The 14,820-nt window shown below is 49.1% G+C and overlaps 3 protein-coding genes across 3 annotated transcripts; 1 reads left to right on the top strand and 2 right to left on the bottom strand.

The window, feature by feature from the left end:
• Positions 1-1,129: 1,129 nt before the first annotated feature.
• On the bottom strand, positions 1,130-4,180 carry TERG_00149 (uncharacterized protein). Its single transcript, XM_003238109.2, has 2 exons — positions 3,226-4,180; positions 1,130-3,115 (listed from the first exon to the last, which is right to left on the bottom strand). Exons 1-2 carry the CDS (start codon positions 3,848-3,850, stop codon positions 2,094-2,096), a joined length of 1,647 nt encoding a protein of 548 aa, XP_003238157.1. The 5' UTR covers positions 3,851-4,180; the 3' UTR covers positions 1,130-2,093.
• Positions 4,181-6,364: 2,184 nt separating this feature from the next.
• Positions 6,365-6,724, top strand: TERG_00148 (uncharacterized protein; the record flags this gene model as incomplete). The annotated part of the gene is made up of 1 exon (XM_003238108.2): positions 6,365-6,724. The coding sequence occupies one exon, from the start codon at positions 6,365-6,367 to the stop codon at positions 6,722-6,724; it is 360 nt and encodes a 119-aa protein (XP_003238156.2).
• Positions 6,725-9,986: 3,262 nt separating this feature from the next.
• TERG_00147 (uncharacterized protein) lies at positions 9,987-13,868 on the bottom strand (the record flags this gene model as incomplete). Its single annotated transcript, XM_003238107.2, has 1 exon — positions 9,987-13,868. The coding sequence occupies one exon, from the start codon at positions 13,866-13,868 to the stop codon at positions 9,987-9,989; it is 3,882 nt and encodes a 1,293-aa protein (XP_003238155.2).
• Positions 13,869-14,820: the final 952 nt, after the last annotated feature.

Here is a 14,820-nt window from a genome sequence, read left to right as displayed (position 1 = left end):
GAAAAGAAAAAGGGCAGCACAGCATCAAAAAGGACGAGCAACAGCGGCAAGCTGCATTTTGGGCGTCGAGGGAGACAGGAGACCAAAAAGTCGAAAGCTTCACGTTGAATCTTTATACGAAGACGTGAACCTCTCACTTGGGAAGAAGAGCCAGAAAAAAGCAAGGAAATAGAAAAACAAAGAGCCAGGAAGAAGAGAAGTGATAGCAAAAGCAAAGAAATAGAACCTTCAAATGTGGACTTGAAGGAATTAGAGACAAGAAGAGAGAGAAAGAGAGCACGCAGTCGAAAAAGGAAATATGAGCCAGACTATGGGATGCAGTCTGAATCCCTTAGGGCCATTTTCCCACACTGATTCACAGAGCTAGCTCCATGAACCCTGTACAAGCTGAAGGGTCTCGACAAATCAAGGCGGAGGATGGAGGAAAAAGCAAGCCTGCGATTTCGACTGTTAGTTACATGGCACAAGCAGGTGAATTGGATCTATCAACGCCTTCCGGCAAGAGAATCCATTCCACTGGAGTAACCCTTGCTGGTCATTCGAGGGAATCTCTTGCTAGCCTGCCTGGCTGCCAGTCCGCTAACTACCAGCTTTCCGGGGAGGTCAAGCCCCAGGTCGAGGATCCATCCTCCACCGCTCGCCTCCCCACCCTTCGACCCCCCCAAGCGAGACCAGGCACCACCACCGTATATCACAAAGAACCCGGGCGGCGAGGTTTTCAGTCGTGCTCTTCCCCCATAAGGACAATCCCCCTGTTTTATGATGGGATGGATAGATAGATAGCTGGTCTCCTGTCCGCGGCCGCGCTGTTGTGCTGCTGGAGACGAAGGTTGGCTGAGTTGGAGCATTTTTCGATGGTGGAAAGTAAAAGTTGCCGCTTTGGGCGTCGCAAGGCTGAGTCAGCCACGACGACGCTGCTCTAGTTCTATCATTTTTGCCTGCGGATGGGAAGACAGATCACATCTCGCTTCCTGTCGAACACGATCGTGCAAGGAGGACGAGAAGAAGCAGCGGGCGACCCCAAGAGAGATCGGACGCTGGGCTGTCCATGGGACCTGCAATACTCTTGGGGCAGCCCTGGGTTGGCCTTTTTAAAACCCTCCCCCCCGGGGGGGGGGGGGGGGGGGGAGTGAAGAGTCGAGGTGAAGAAGACAACGACGAACGCTCAGATCTACGTATACTCTACGTTACCCAATGGGATGGATACCATGGCAGGTTGAAATGGCCGTATGCACACATATTTTATTTTATTTATTTTATCCTTTAACTACCCCCTTTTCTTTGCTTTTCCTGCTCGTCCTTCTCTTCCCTTTGCGTGTTGTTGTTGACACGCAGCGTCGTGTCGTACATTCCGACACGATCCAGAGAGTACGAACCAATATTCAGATACCCGTGCAACGCCTCAAAACGGTGCGGCCAGGGGTGAAAGTGCCGGCGGGAGAGATGGGCAGTAGTAAAGTAAAGCTGTGAAAATAAAAAAAAAAAAAAAAGAAAGAAAATCAGGAGAGAGAGAGAGAAAAAAGCAAAGGCTGACAGAGAGAGGGAGAGAGAAGCAATGCAGAGAAAGATCAGAGTACTGCTCCTCTTTCCAGGAAGCACTTTGGCTATATTTTAGCATTGACGACTAGTTACGGAGTCGCTTGCCAGACAATAGGCCCTGGATAGACGAGACGAGTCGAGATGGGGTGAGATTGTCAGTTCGCTGGTACGCGCCAGTCATCTGGATGAGCGCCAATCCTCTGGCTATCAGTGTCCAATTTCCCGCTTCCTGGTTAGTTGAGATAGACGAGGGAAATGAAAAAAGGTTCTAGATTATTGAATCTCGCCTGGTTGATGATGGGAGCTGTTGATTCTGAATGTCGATGATATCTGCTTGGACTGCAAGCAGAGTTCGAGGCACAGAAGAAAACATCATACGCTGCATGACCAAGCTTCGTGCAGATTAATTTAAATTGATATTATAATTACTATTATTATGATATGATTATGCTATGCTCATCTTATAGTTAACAGAGCGATAAACATGTAAGTAGTAACTTGACTAAATAAGAAATAAATAAGGATATTTCAAGTCAATAATGCGACTCGACCATTCAGGGAACAGGTATTTTCATCCAATTCTTTGCTCCGTTCCTGTTTGCCTTCTCAATGTCGTCTACCATGACAAACATTCGTCTCTGGCCACAGAAGCCTCCAGGGCTTGCTATCCGCTGGATCGTTTGAAGCGAACCCCCCGGGTGACCATCTGCGTTACTCTGCCACACACACTCTCTCACCTTCTGTCCTGGAAGGTGAGTTCGCCGAGGGTTATGCTCCGGATAAGCCAGCCGGCTGACAAGAAACTGCAGGTTTGCAAAGATGCGTTCAAACCGTCTGAAGAACCCCAGCCACTTCCAAGTATTCTGTGAGTAGGCCACTCGAACGTACGGGTTCAAGAAAACACCAGTCTGATTTGCAACGTCTGGCTGGCCAAACCGATCTTCCCAATCTGCAAAGATCAAGCAGCACTCGGAAGATTCCCAAAAGGGCTCTGAGTCGTGCCGGAAGCGAGTGACAATGTGGCTTGTCGAGTCCGCCGTTGAATAGTGCTGGAATATCGATGCCTGGAAGGCCGCCATGCCTCCCCAGCAGCTGCGCACCTCGACTGCATCGGCGCCCTGGAGGACCTGGTTTCTGCTCCTGGCCTGTCCGACGGGAGCGAACCAGGGAAAGAACATCAGGCCGGTGCCATAGCCCTCGGCATCCCTGACCACGAAGGTGTCGTAGAACATGGCCTTGGAGATAAAGTCGACGGCACAGGCTGCCCGATACTGAGCGTGACCGGCCTGGTCTACATTGGTCGAAAACAGGAGCTGGGCAGCCTCAATGGCCGAGAAGTAGACGTCGTTCAAGAACAGGACCCGGTCAAACTGCATGTTCGCATGACTGAACCCGAACCCGTCCGCTGCTACATGATCGCCAGAGGACTGGTACGCCGAGTTCAGCGGTTCCAGTACCCGGTTGCGGATTCTGGCCAGGTACGCTATGCGCTTTACTCGCTCGTCCCCTGACGGCAGAGTGGTCGTAGGGAGGCCCTCAATGGGCAGATGCTCCCCTGCAACAACCGATGAGTTACCTGTAGCCAGAATTACCTTTTAGCCCCTAGATGTTATATGTTATTTAGAAGCAGGAAACGAGGCAGGTGGAATAATAGATATACAGGAACGCACACGGGGGGGAACAGACATGGTAGCTGTGCAGCAAGCTCTCTGAGGGCGTCTCCTGTCCCCGGCCCGCTGTCGTTCTCGTAGATACTGACAAACACGTTATCCTCCCCCAGGAGGTCGACGAGCTCGAGCAGCGAGCGGCCCCAGGGCCCGCGAATCATCTCCTCCTTCACGATATTACTTGCTATGAACACCTTCTGGCCCTCTGGGTTTCCTCGCCCAGGCTGCGTGGAACCGAGGATCCGCTCACGCAGGCCGGCATAGTGCTCTGGCGGCGTTTGATATGGCGGCCACAGCAGCGACTCGGCCACCGAGACGGCCACGAACAGCCAGGCCAGAAACCCGACAAGCCGTAACAGGCGGTGGGTTCTCGACAGCCTGGTTCCAGCTCGCCGCGTTGGAGAGCAGCCTATGGCAGCGAGCAGATGGTGGCCTGTCTTCTCAGCCCGCCGCAGAGGAAGCGAGTTCAGGCTGCTGGGTGACCGGCCGTGGATGGCTTGCAGAAGTCCGCCTCGGCCGTGACTTGGCTGCTGCTGCTGCTGCTGCTGCTTCTGCTGGTCATGATATGAAAGAAGGCCGACAGCCTCAGCTTCGGCGTCGTAGCGAGCTGGCGATGATGGCCGGGGGAGGTCGACAGGCCCCATTATTAGTTATTGCGCGGCGTTAGCGAGTGTATAGATCGCCGTTGTCGATAACTATCTCCAATTCAGTTGATTCACCGTCCAGCGATGGAGGAAAGGCAGCCATCGAACGTCCAACTACAGACAAGCAATGATATCAATAACAACGAAATATAGCAGACAAACGGCGACTAGACGGGCCTGAGCCTGGTGGCTTGGATGTTTCTGAAAATACAGCCCGTGAAGCTGACGTCAAGCTCATCGGATCCTCCAAGGGCAGCCAATGGCGCAGCGCCAGGCGTCGTTACATGTCTATCTCGCCGGCGCAGATCGACCGGGAGGATGAGAAGACCCCCTTCTTGGCCTGACCGACTCTCACGAGCATCTCGCCCGTATTTTCAGGCCCGTTTGTTGTCTGCTGTTGCTATCAATTGGTTACTTGTAGACTGGGGGGAATCTGTACAGGCGGGAGTTATAGCGGGAGAGCGGCCGGCTATTGACGCGAGCCAACAGCAACAACACTCAACGGGCAGACGTTGCCGATGGAGTATGGAGTATGCATAGCAGCAGTCTAATAATGCTGCTAACTACGGAGTAGACTAACCGTTATTTTTCTCCATAGCAGGGCGTTAGCGCTTGCGGCGGAGTTTCTCCCAGTCCAGTAAAGATATACAGGGGGGGTCTTCACCCTATACGAAGGGCTTCAGCAGCCAACATGCTTTCCATACAAACGACATTGTGGCCAGCTTCAGGGCTGATAGTTAGTTACAGAGTACTATGGCAGAGACTGAGAAGTCAACATCCCAGGACGAAACTGGTCAGAGAGCAAAGCAGCAAGTTCCTGGGAAACCCGAATTTGAACAGAGACCGCATCCCCGGACCTGCATCCATAGCTGCACGATTTTACATATGCGCTGAACTACGGAGTATCATGTATACAACCTGAGAACTATACCCAGAAACGCGAATTCCTGCAGGCTCACATCAGCGCCTTGCATATGAATCGCACATTTCCAGGCTTCGTGGCTATCGTCATCACCATCTTCATCACCGACTCTGGTTTGTGTGGGTAGAGATGGACGAGCCAACCAGGCCGGATAACTACTTACGACATCTATAAGATGAGCGTTATAAGGATCGACAGAGCACAGGATGGTAGCTAAATTGGGACAGTGTGACATTTAGCTGCATGTTGGGGCCTATAAGTTATGTCTCTTGTATTAAGCACATTCAACTTGTTCCACTCGTTTGACGGAGTCCTCCATAGCCGCAAAGCCTGCATTTCCGCATCTATACGGAGTACTAGTTACCAGGCAAACTGCCGACAACAGCTTCGGACCAGGTCCCTGTCCTATATCTGCTCTCGGTACCAGGTGCTGAGGTTTGCTTTGGCTCTCGCGCATGCAGGGTGCTCGTTGGGGTTGCACAGTGAGTCGCATCCTGTCCGACTCTGACGCCCGTTTCCGTTGCACCATGCCAGAGATGGCCCATCCCAAGAGGCGACGGGCGGCAAAAAGAGGCTGGTCGGAGGCTATTCCGACCAACGGCTTTGAAGAACGTCTTCTCTACGGAGATTGTGTGGCTGTCGATGCGCTCCCAAACCAGGCAGACGTCTATCATCTATCCAAGAGATCTAGAGACCGACGTCACAGGGCAGAAACCTGTCTCGCGGATCGCCCAGATCTAGATACCCAGGCTCTTCCGTGCATTTGCCTTCTCACAAATGTGCGCGTGCCTCTCCGATCGATATGCAAGATGAAGCACTCTAGACGCGTATAGCCGTGGGCGCGTACCAAACAGACCGTACGTGATGAGTGTAACGACTGCCCGTCACGGCGGATATCTCAAGCTATCCCTCCTATAGAACAGGATATGCCATACTACCATCGTCTCGGATATGATCAAAGCTGCAAAAAAAGGCGACACAGGATCCCCCCCCCTTCTTTTTTTTTAAGCATTCTTGCTTTCTCACCAGCAGTCTCCAGAGGTTGTACCTGGCCCTGGTCCATAGAGCGCAGAGGCCAGGGACGGCCTCGATCTGGATGGTCGGAGAGCCAGTTGAGCACGAGCAAGAGTGTACACGGACTGGATGAGGGTACACTGTCCGTCCCCTGCGGCCGGTTGACTGCAGAATCTCGTGCAGGAGAAGAGATTTTCCTTCCAGCACCCTTCCACTATTCACACATCTTGCATACAGTGCGTCATTGGTCATGCACCTAGCTATCCTTGCAAGAGGCAATAGCTCCAAGGAAGAGTCATGCAGCAGCAAAAGGCTCGATGGAAGCTTCGTGCAGCTCGACTGCATTGCCTGGGTAAGAAAGGGTGAGCGAGAGACTTGTACCTGCGCATTATGCCTACCTCCTTTCTCCGCAGGTTATGTTTGACGAATAAAGGGTTCAGAGACTTGGAAGCTGGATCAGTATCAGGACCACATCACGCTTCAATCTTTATGGGTGCGTTTGTTTAATTGCCATACACACCAACTCCCTGTTTTATCTCTTATGTGTTTGATAAAGAATCTACTATACGCTGGAAGGCATGGCCTGTCAGCTATCTACAGTCCAGAAGAGCGCTTACACACGCACGCCCCTACGCCCCGAACACTTGCGCACAGTGCTTCCCTTGCGTATTCTGTGGGACATGAAGCAGCGACCTATCACTGTGGGAGCTCACAGCTCCTCTTGCGGTTTCCCTATTTGGATAGTAGACATTCAAGAGTCGTTCGTCCATAGACAGCTAGAGGCAGGGAATAAGAACGAGACGCAAGATAAAGAGGTTGCGAATCGGACGGTACACGGCTGGCTGTATACACAGGCCACACAGGCCACAGGCCCTTCAGGCAGTGTTCAGGAACAGGTCCCGCGCCGAGCATCAACAAGACGGCTGAACGGCGGTTGATTGGTAGAAGGATCTAGAATTTCAATGCCATTTTCGGCCTGAAAATGTGAAAGAGACAAAGCTCTGTGCCTCAATGCGACAAAAAGCGAAGAGGCTTATGCTCGTCATGTAAGGGCGGGTAACCTGAAGAACCTTCACTGTACCCGGAAAAATCCAACCACTGTGTCTTCGGGTCAGGTACAGAGAAAGCTGCGTCACTGCTGCGAATGTGCGCGCCGTCAATAATATCACAGTATAAGGCGGCGGAGGCAAGGATAACTAGCTAGCGAGGAGGGAAAAGAGTTCTAGGAATACAATGCAAGAATGGGAATGATAAGGAAGATATTGCACGAGGAGAAAAAAACTTCATCCTCGATACTTCAATGATTTCATGAGTTATTTCTTCTTTCACCCTACTATGTGCATGTCTGTCTTGTTATTATCATTGTTTTTTTTACCTGCGTTTTGGACGAATAAAGACGTCTGTAGGCTTCTTTTTGCGCATTGGAGGAGGAGGAGGTCGTCTGTCGCCTTTTGGCCTCATGGAAGGACCGCTGGTAGAGTCACCAACCTACGATGGATGTATTAGTTTGTCTGTTCCCCCTTATCTTTACGAGTGTAAAAAAATTGGGTTCTTTTAAGTCCCCATTTGATAGAGCGGTGTAGAACTATGGGTAGTAGACATTGAATGACTTACCTTATTGGCCGCTGGAGGAGGATGTTCGGTAGAAATTGGGCGACTCTCGCGGTTATCTCGCGATGGTATTACAAGGTCCTAAGAGGAGAAAGTGATGTCAGTAGCTGTCAGTTAGTTATCGGAATCTTGCAGACAGGTCACTTAGCATACGCTTGGGGGCGGCGCAGCGCTGTGAGGATCCGCTTTTCGTCCTCTCGGGCCTTTTGGCAGATTTACAGCTGGTGTCTGTGCTGCGGCGGAGGTGCTGCCGTCTTGTTTCCTCCCTTTGGAATCCTTCGGAGGAGTCGAAGATGCAGTGCTCCGGTCAAGTCGGATTACCTTTGGGTCACTTGAAGCCTGGGGATTGCCCAAATCAGATCGTTTCCTCTTCCCAGGGCCATTATTATGTTGAGGTGCTGTGTTCTCAGCTGAAGGTTTCTTTCCAGGAGCCTGTATTACTGGAATTTTCGGGTCGTGAGCCGCAATGGCCTTCTGTTTCTGCCTTTCTATTCTAGCTTGCTGCATGCTCTTGTGATGAGCTTCTTCTTTGATGATTTTATTCTTTTCCCATTTGGGTAGCACTGTTGTGGACTTGCAGTCATTTGCAAGATGGCCAGTTTCTCCGCATTGAACGCAGCGTTCAGCTTTGCAATCCCGAATGGAATGCGTCTCATCTCCGCATCTTCGGCAAGTGCCCTGACAGGCTATCTTGGCATCGACGTTGTCACAATTATGTGTCATATGCTGATGGCTTCCGCAATATCCGCACATGGCCAAGTCATTTAGCCCAGACTTTCCCCCGGAAGGGCCATGCGGAAGGTATGGGACGGGTGTGCCCACTGCACTACCTGAGAGCAGTTCACTGGGCAATGATTCGGCAGCAGACTGGGGATTTGACAGTCTGGAAGGCGGCCTAGAGTTGCTGCTTCCGGCCATGGATGAACCTGGCCTTGATGAAGGAGTTGGGATATTGCCAACTTCTGTGGGAGCGTCTACCATTTCGACGTTATTTAATTCCATATCCAGGCTGATTTGAGGTTTCTGCAAGATTCGCAAGATGTCTCCTTCAGTGTAAAGCTGGCGTTCTCGAGCATCATGGATCAACGCCCTCCAAAATTCACCTCGGACAAGAGATTGAGAATTTCCAAGCACCCAGAGCGATGACTTAGCTCGCGTCAATCCAACGTTCATTCGACGAATATCAGACAAAAACCCTATTCCTCGGTCGGATGCTCGGACACAAGAGAATATGATAACCTCGCACTCCCTTCCTTGGAATGCGTCCGTGGTATTAAACTCAACAGTGGTGAATATTGAACTGCCGTATTTAGCAGCAAAACGACTCTTGAGCTCCCTCAGCTGGCCTTTGTAAGGCGTGATTATGCCAATCTTCCCCGCAAACTCATAATTTCTATAGTCGGCCAGGAGCCGTTCGTAGAGGCGCATTGCTACTGTAAGTTCTGCAATGTTAACCAAAGAATGGCCCTTGGTAGCACTGGAGTGCATGCCCTGGACATCGAAAAACCGATATGGCCCAAGAAGCTCACTTCCGTGCCATGGCTTTTTCCGTAATGGCCCCATTGCAGGTCCATCTTGTAGCTTTCCATCATAGAACGCTTGGCTTGGGAATTTGCTGATCTCTGGATGCATTCGGTATTGGGTGTCGAGAAGATGGACGTCATTTGGATGGTTTGCTTGCATTCGAACGAACAAACTTTGTTCATATTGGAATCGAGATGCTTCCTTTGATAACACTGTTGGAGGCAGCTGTTTGGGATCTCCAACTAGAACACACTTGGAGCAGCCATATTTGAGAGGAATTAGAGCGCTCAATTCGATAGACTGGGCAGCTTCGTCAATGATAACTGTCTCAAATTCAATACTTAGACTTTGGAACATTTCATGGCCACTGCCGCTAAGGGTGGAGCAGATAACATGGGCTCCGTCAATGATTTCTTGTTGTATTCGTCGTCGAGTCAACTCAGCATTTCGTGCTGCGGCTTGGTTCTTATCTCTGGCATTATCAATGGCCTGGCTTAGTTGAGCCTTCTTTCGTTTTAAAAGATCGAATTCTCGTTCGAGCTCGTTAGAGACGGGCTCTGCTCTCGCCCTGCATTGATCAATTCTCTGCCGTATCTCAATAAATTTGGCAGAGGTTTCCTTGTGCTCGTTGAAATAGCTCTGTAAATCACGCTCTTCTCCATTTTTCGTTTGGCCACTCTGATTCAACTTAGCATTGACAAGCTCGTCTAGCGTAACGTCCAGTACATTGGCGTTGATCGCATCGCTTCGACCTAACCGAATGACAGAGATTGGCTGTGTTTTACCGTTGAGTGTCTTCACCCCTTCCTTAAACCTCATCACCAGCTCGTCGACAGCTGCATTGCTAGGTGCGCAAACTAGCAGTTTCTTTGATGAAGCTGACTTGCTCGCCTGTGCCGAGTCACTGATTATTTTGGGTTGGGAAACTCTCCGTTCCGCCAGAATGGGCGTTAGAAGTGCTCCAACAATTGCAACGATGGTCTTGGTCTTGCCTGAACCAGGAGGTCTATAGTTGAAATATTAGTTGGTATCTGACCGATGAACAAGAACCGTAGCCATTCAATCTTACCCCTGGATTAGTGTGAATGCATCATTATCCACAGCCGATTTAATGGCCTTGGCTTGCGCCGGATTGAGGTCATATGTGGCCAGTATGGTTTTCAAGCTCTCTGGGCCATAATTCAGTATTGGAGATGGCTTTGCTCTTATGATCTCCTCACTCAGGTCATAATATTGGAGAGCCATGAGCGCTCCGTATTCGCGTTCAAGGGGGGTAAGGGAGGTGATCTTTACACCAAACAGCCCACCTCCGGGTCCAATGCCGCTAGCCATTGGGCCACTGGGATTAATGCGATAGGATACCTCTACTGTCCCTTTCTTCTTCTTGATTCCGGATATTCTACCTAGACAATGAGGTGCACTCGAATCAGTGGCAGGCTTGTTTGAGCGGGATAACAGAACCAAATCAGCTTCCCCTAGGCCTAAGTCTTTGACCTGTTGAGGCTCCATAATTGTGCTAACTTCCACAAATGAGTCAACTGAAAGACGATTTGCAACTTTAATTTCGAACTCTTTAAATGTTGCATCCTCTCTGGCAGTTTGGAAGCCTTGCCAGGCTTCAAGTATCAGTAATGGCTCGAAAGTCTTTTGATACTCCAGTGCATTTGCAAAAACGTTGGAAACCAATGTGTAGTCAGTTCGGCCACAGTTGGGAGGAAGAACAGTCGTTGCAAAGAAATCCCAACTTAATAATGTCTTATGAAGAGACGATAAGTCTGGGGCAAGCCGCGCTCGCATGTCCTTGGCAGAGCGGATGATCTTTGCCTTCTTAACAGGCACCCGTTGTAGGAGTTTCTTTCGGCTTTCCTCATAAGCTCTCACAGCATCTGGTTTTGAAGACACCCGCTTCCCAACCATATCTTCGTCTCCGTTATCATCACTGTCTGAGTCTGAATCCGAGTCGGAAGAAACCATCATACTGTCTGCAGGTTTATGCTCAACGACTCCTATATTAAGACCGCTGAGGCCGGAGCCTTGTGATGCTGTCTGCTCACTCATACCACGTAAAGGCAAGTTCTTCTTTACCTTGGCGAGCTCTATCATATCACGTTTCTTTTTGGCCTCCTTTTCCCTCTCGCGTTTTTCACGGAATGAGAGGACATTGTGAACCGGTTTCGCTAATGGTACCACGGGTGGAAGAGGTTTAGAAGGTGCGGTAGGGCGGGGAATAGGTTTCTTCTGAGAGGCTATTCTAGCCTTGTGAAGATCAATCGAACCAGATAGTTCTATTAAAACATCATCTGGAATGTCAATCTCACTCTCATGTTCCTCTTCCTCAGTCGGTTTAGATTCGGATTTGACAATTGTTTTGGGATCCACAGGTTTAGCAAAAGCAGTAATCGAACTTTGTTTCTTTTTGGGAGGTGGAGCAGGAATAGGGGTGATCAGGGGTTTCTTATAATAGGCCTCCATAGACCTTACTAGCTCGGCTTTTTCACTGTCCGTCAAAATTGTCTTGATTTTGGCAGTCAAAGCAACATCTTTGATAACGTCCAAGGCCTCCTCCTGAACTGTTGCATCTAGATCCCCAAGACGGCGAAGCACCTTTGAAACAATCCCAACCAGCGTAGTCGCAAGATACTCATCCTTTAGTCGCAACCATTTTACCATGGCATTCATTGTGGTAGTTGGGTATCGAAGGAGGTTACTCTTTGCTGAATTAGCTTGTGCTGGGTCGGCTTCTCCAACGGCCGTGGCAAATATTGGAAATTGGTCGAACAGAAGCTCAGCAAACTGGATACTGTCTCGACAGAACTCCAGCATGATTGACCTGTCAACGCCCATTCTATGCCATTTTTCGGTCTGACTAAATATTGTAGAAAGTGCCAACCACTGGTACTCCCAAAGCCTCTGCAAGAAGTATACTTCTTTTGGGTCATTAAGTTTTCGAGTCCTCAGTATTCCAGTTTGAGAATCACACAGGACCTCGATGATATCAGTGCCAGTTTTAAGCATTCTAGGAGCCGAGGAGAATGTTTTCATGTTGGAAATGCGCCGAAAAGACCAGCTGAACCCAAACATCGTGGATGCACAGAACGACTGTAGTAGGTGAGAAATTGCCTCCTTGCGCCCTAGTTGGCCGCTGACTGCTTTTATTAGATCGACAGCCGCCTGATACGTATTTAAGTCGGCAGAGAATAATGCAGAAATCAAAGAACCGTTGGTCTCTTGAGCTTTGAATAATTCGTCCAGATGTTCAGGTCTGAAATCAGACAATCTCTCAAGGATCTGGCATGCGAGATGAGTAAGGTGGCCATAAATGACATTAAAATGCGTCTTTTCTTTCGTGTTTTCTCCCCGCGTCTGGAATTTCTCAAGTCCTACGAGAGGTAAGATACCTCTCAGAGCTGCAGAGGAGAGGGCTAAATTCTTTTCGTCAAGATGTTGGACTACAGCATCCCATATAGGCGCTGTATATGTGCTAACGCCATGTTGTAGAGTATTATCCCTGAGGATGGTTTCATAGTCTGATTTTAGAGACTGGCATTCCAGTGCCAATGTGTTTCGGACCACATCCATACAGAGAATAGAAATCTCCGCCTCACTCCCATCAACGTCGAACCGTGGAGGGTTAAGGAAATGTTTGATATTATCACTTATAACTTCCATCATTTCGGATAGAACGATGGTAGCCACAGAACCTCTCGAGTCTTCATTATCTGTGAAGCTACGCAAGGTACGATAAAGAACCATGAGTCCACTTCGAAAGCAATGGTACTTGACAATGGTAGGAAACCGAGGCTCCTGAAGGCGGTTGAGAAGCTGGTGAACTAAAAACCGACATGCTTGTGGCTGGTGGGTATTCTTGAGGGACATGATAAAGGGATCTATCCATGACAACATGTCCCTCAGGGGAGATTCAGCCAAGGAGTCATTATTATCAGTAGCCGTTAGAAACAATTCGTATTGGGGATTGTAAAAAATCTGCTCAATAATGGCCTGTGGTGAAATAGTTTGCATGGCATCCCAAAAGTCATTTGGAGATTTCTTCAGGAGAGCATGTATCGTGTTGATGACTGAACGTAAAGCTGGAGCTTGAATGCCTAGGTGGTCAACAGATAATCGGCAGGGATCGAGTTCAAGCCCACGAAGGTGGTGGGTGATTTGGTCCTTGTTCAGTCCCTTAATTATGATAGTGACTCCACGCCATAGCGAATCAACAAAGTCTGGATCAAATGGAGGACTGGATGCCCGGCGTAAAGCTGCAAGTAAAGGCTCCTTTATTGCACAGTCAAATTCCGTAGTTGTCGGCGGTCTGGCTAGCTTTGACCAAGTAAACACAGCCCAATCGTTTCTATGCTTGTTTTTGTCGAAAAGAAACTGCGTAGCGGCAGGTACATATTCTGTGATCTTTAGAGTGCGCGAGCTTTGTACCATCGTAAACGGCCCATCGAAGTGCTCTCTTAGAAACGTATCGTTTCCTAGGACCGGGGTAGAGCTTAAAGCTTCAAAAATGGAGAGCATAGAGGCTCGATCGAGGGCGCTTATCTTACGCTGCCCAGGGGAGATACTTGCGAGCATACTGGCAGCTTTATCCAAATTTTTCCCGACTCTGGCTATATCCCAATCATCCAGCATTTTACTGAATTTTTCCACTTCAGATTCATCGTAACTTTCACCCAAAGTCTCAATCAGCCATATTTTACCCCTGTAGTACTCTTTGATGCAAATATCGCATCTTTCTAATGTCTCCTTGAGGCGCCTCCATATCCATTGCTGCTGTGCTTCAACCTCTTCGCCACTAAAAGCCAGTAGTTGTATGCATGAGAGGAATTTCTCTCGACGCACCGTAGCCTCTGATATTCTCTCAAGTATCTCAGGGTTCGTCTGAGCACCGGCTTCACCTGGTTTATTTTCGTTCTCGGTGTATCTGTTGTACTGCTCCATATCATTGTCATTTTTACGAGGGCACAGAAGGTGAAGCTCTTCAGGCAGGCTCTTCAGCTCCCTAATCCGAGATAAGAGGTCAATGTTAGCCAATACATGTTACTCGACAGTATAGGTATCGCATATAACTGAAAAATCAAAAGTCAATGGGACCAACTCGAGCGTATTCATTAACTCCGCCATGTTTTCACCCCGGTCGACCTGCCGGCCGTCATGGGCACCCGGAAAAGCTGAAAACCTCCCCTAAACGCGTCAAGTTCAGGATAGATCCGATTCTTCCTATGCAATAGCAACTATCTCCCTTCGGTCTCTTACTCCTTCACGTTTCTTGCCGTTTGGATCTTGGTTGTGCGTTTGAAGGTCGAAGTCGGACTTGACGTAAAGAGCGGAAGAGCAGGATGACCGTCCTTCCTCTAGGGAAAAAAGCAGGACACTTCTCACACTAAATAGCCATGTGAGGTCTAAATGAACAATCCAAAAAGAAAAAATAACAAGAATGAATAAAGATAAGGATAGGAAGAAGAGTCATTCTATAGAAACATGGCTGGTGGTTGGAAAACGCAGCGTGCGTTTGGCGTGTCACGCCGATAAGGCCGATAACTAGGTTAACAAACTCTTTATATTGGCACATACTTTTAGACTATTTGAACTACAGCTTTGACCAACCTTGCGACTACAAAGGGGCAACCAGCCCCCTTTATTGGTCATCATTACGGAGTACTTTGATTATTGATACCTACGCTCTATATGCGTCCGTCGTGCCGCTGCAGGGAGATTACTAATTTCTGGAAGCTGTGTGGTTGAGCTGTTATAGTAGTCAGAAAAATATATACTATTTTCTATGTCATGCACAGCTGCCCTCGAAAGGACGTGAGCACCGTTATAATCACGATGGGAATATGTAGACGCAAACTGCAAAAAACAAGCCAAGGTAGGAAAACAAGGCTAAACA

The sequence above is a fragment of the Trichophyton rubrum genome (genome assembly GCF_000151425.1).
Source record: "Trichophyton rubrum CBS 118892 genomic scaffold supercont2.1, whole genome shotgun sequence".
In the NCBI taxonomy this organism is placed as follows: domain Eukaryota; kingdom Fungi; phylum Ascomycota; class Eurotiomycetes; order Onygenales; family Arthrodermataceae; genus Trichophyton; species Trichophyton rubrum.
This window is presented reverse-complemented; position numbering and strand designations above follow the sequence as displayed.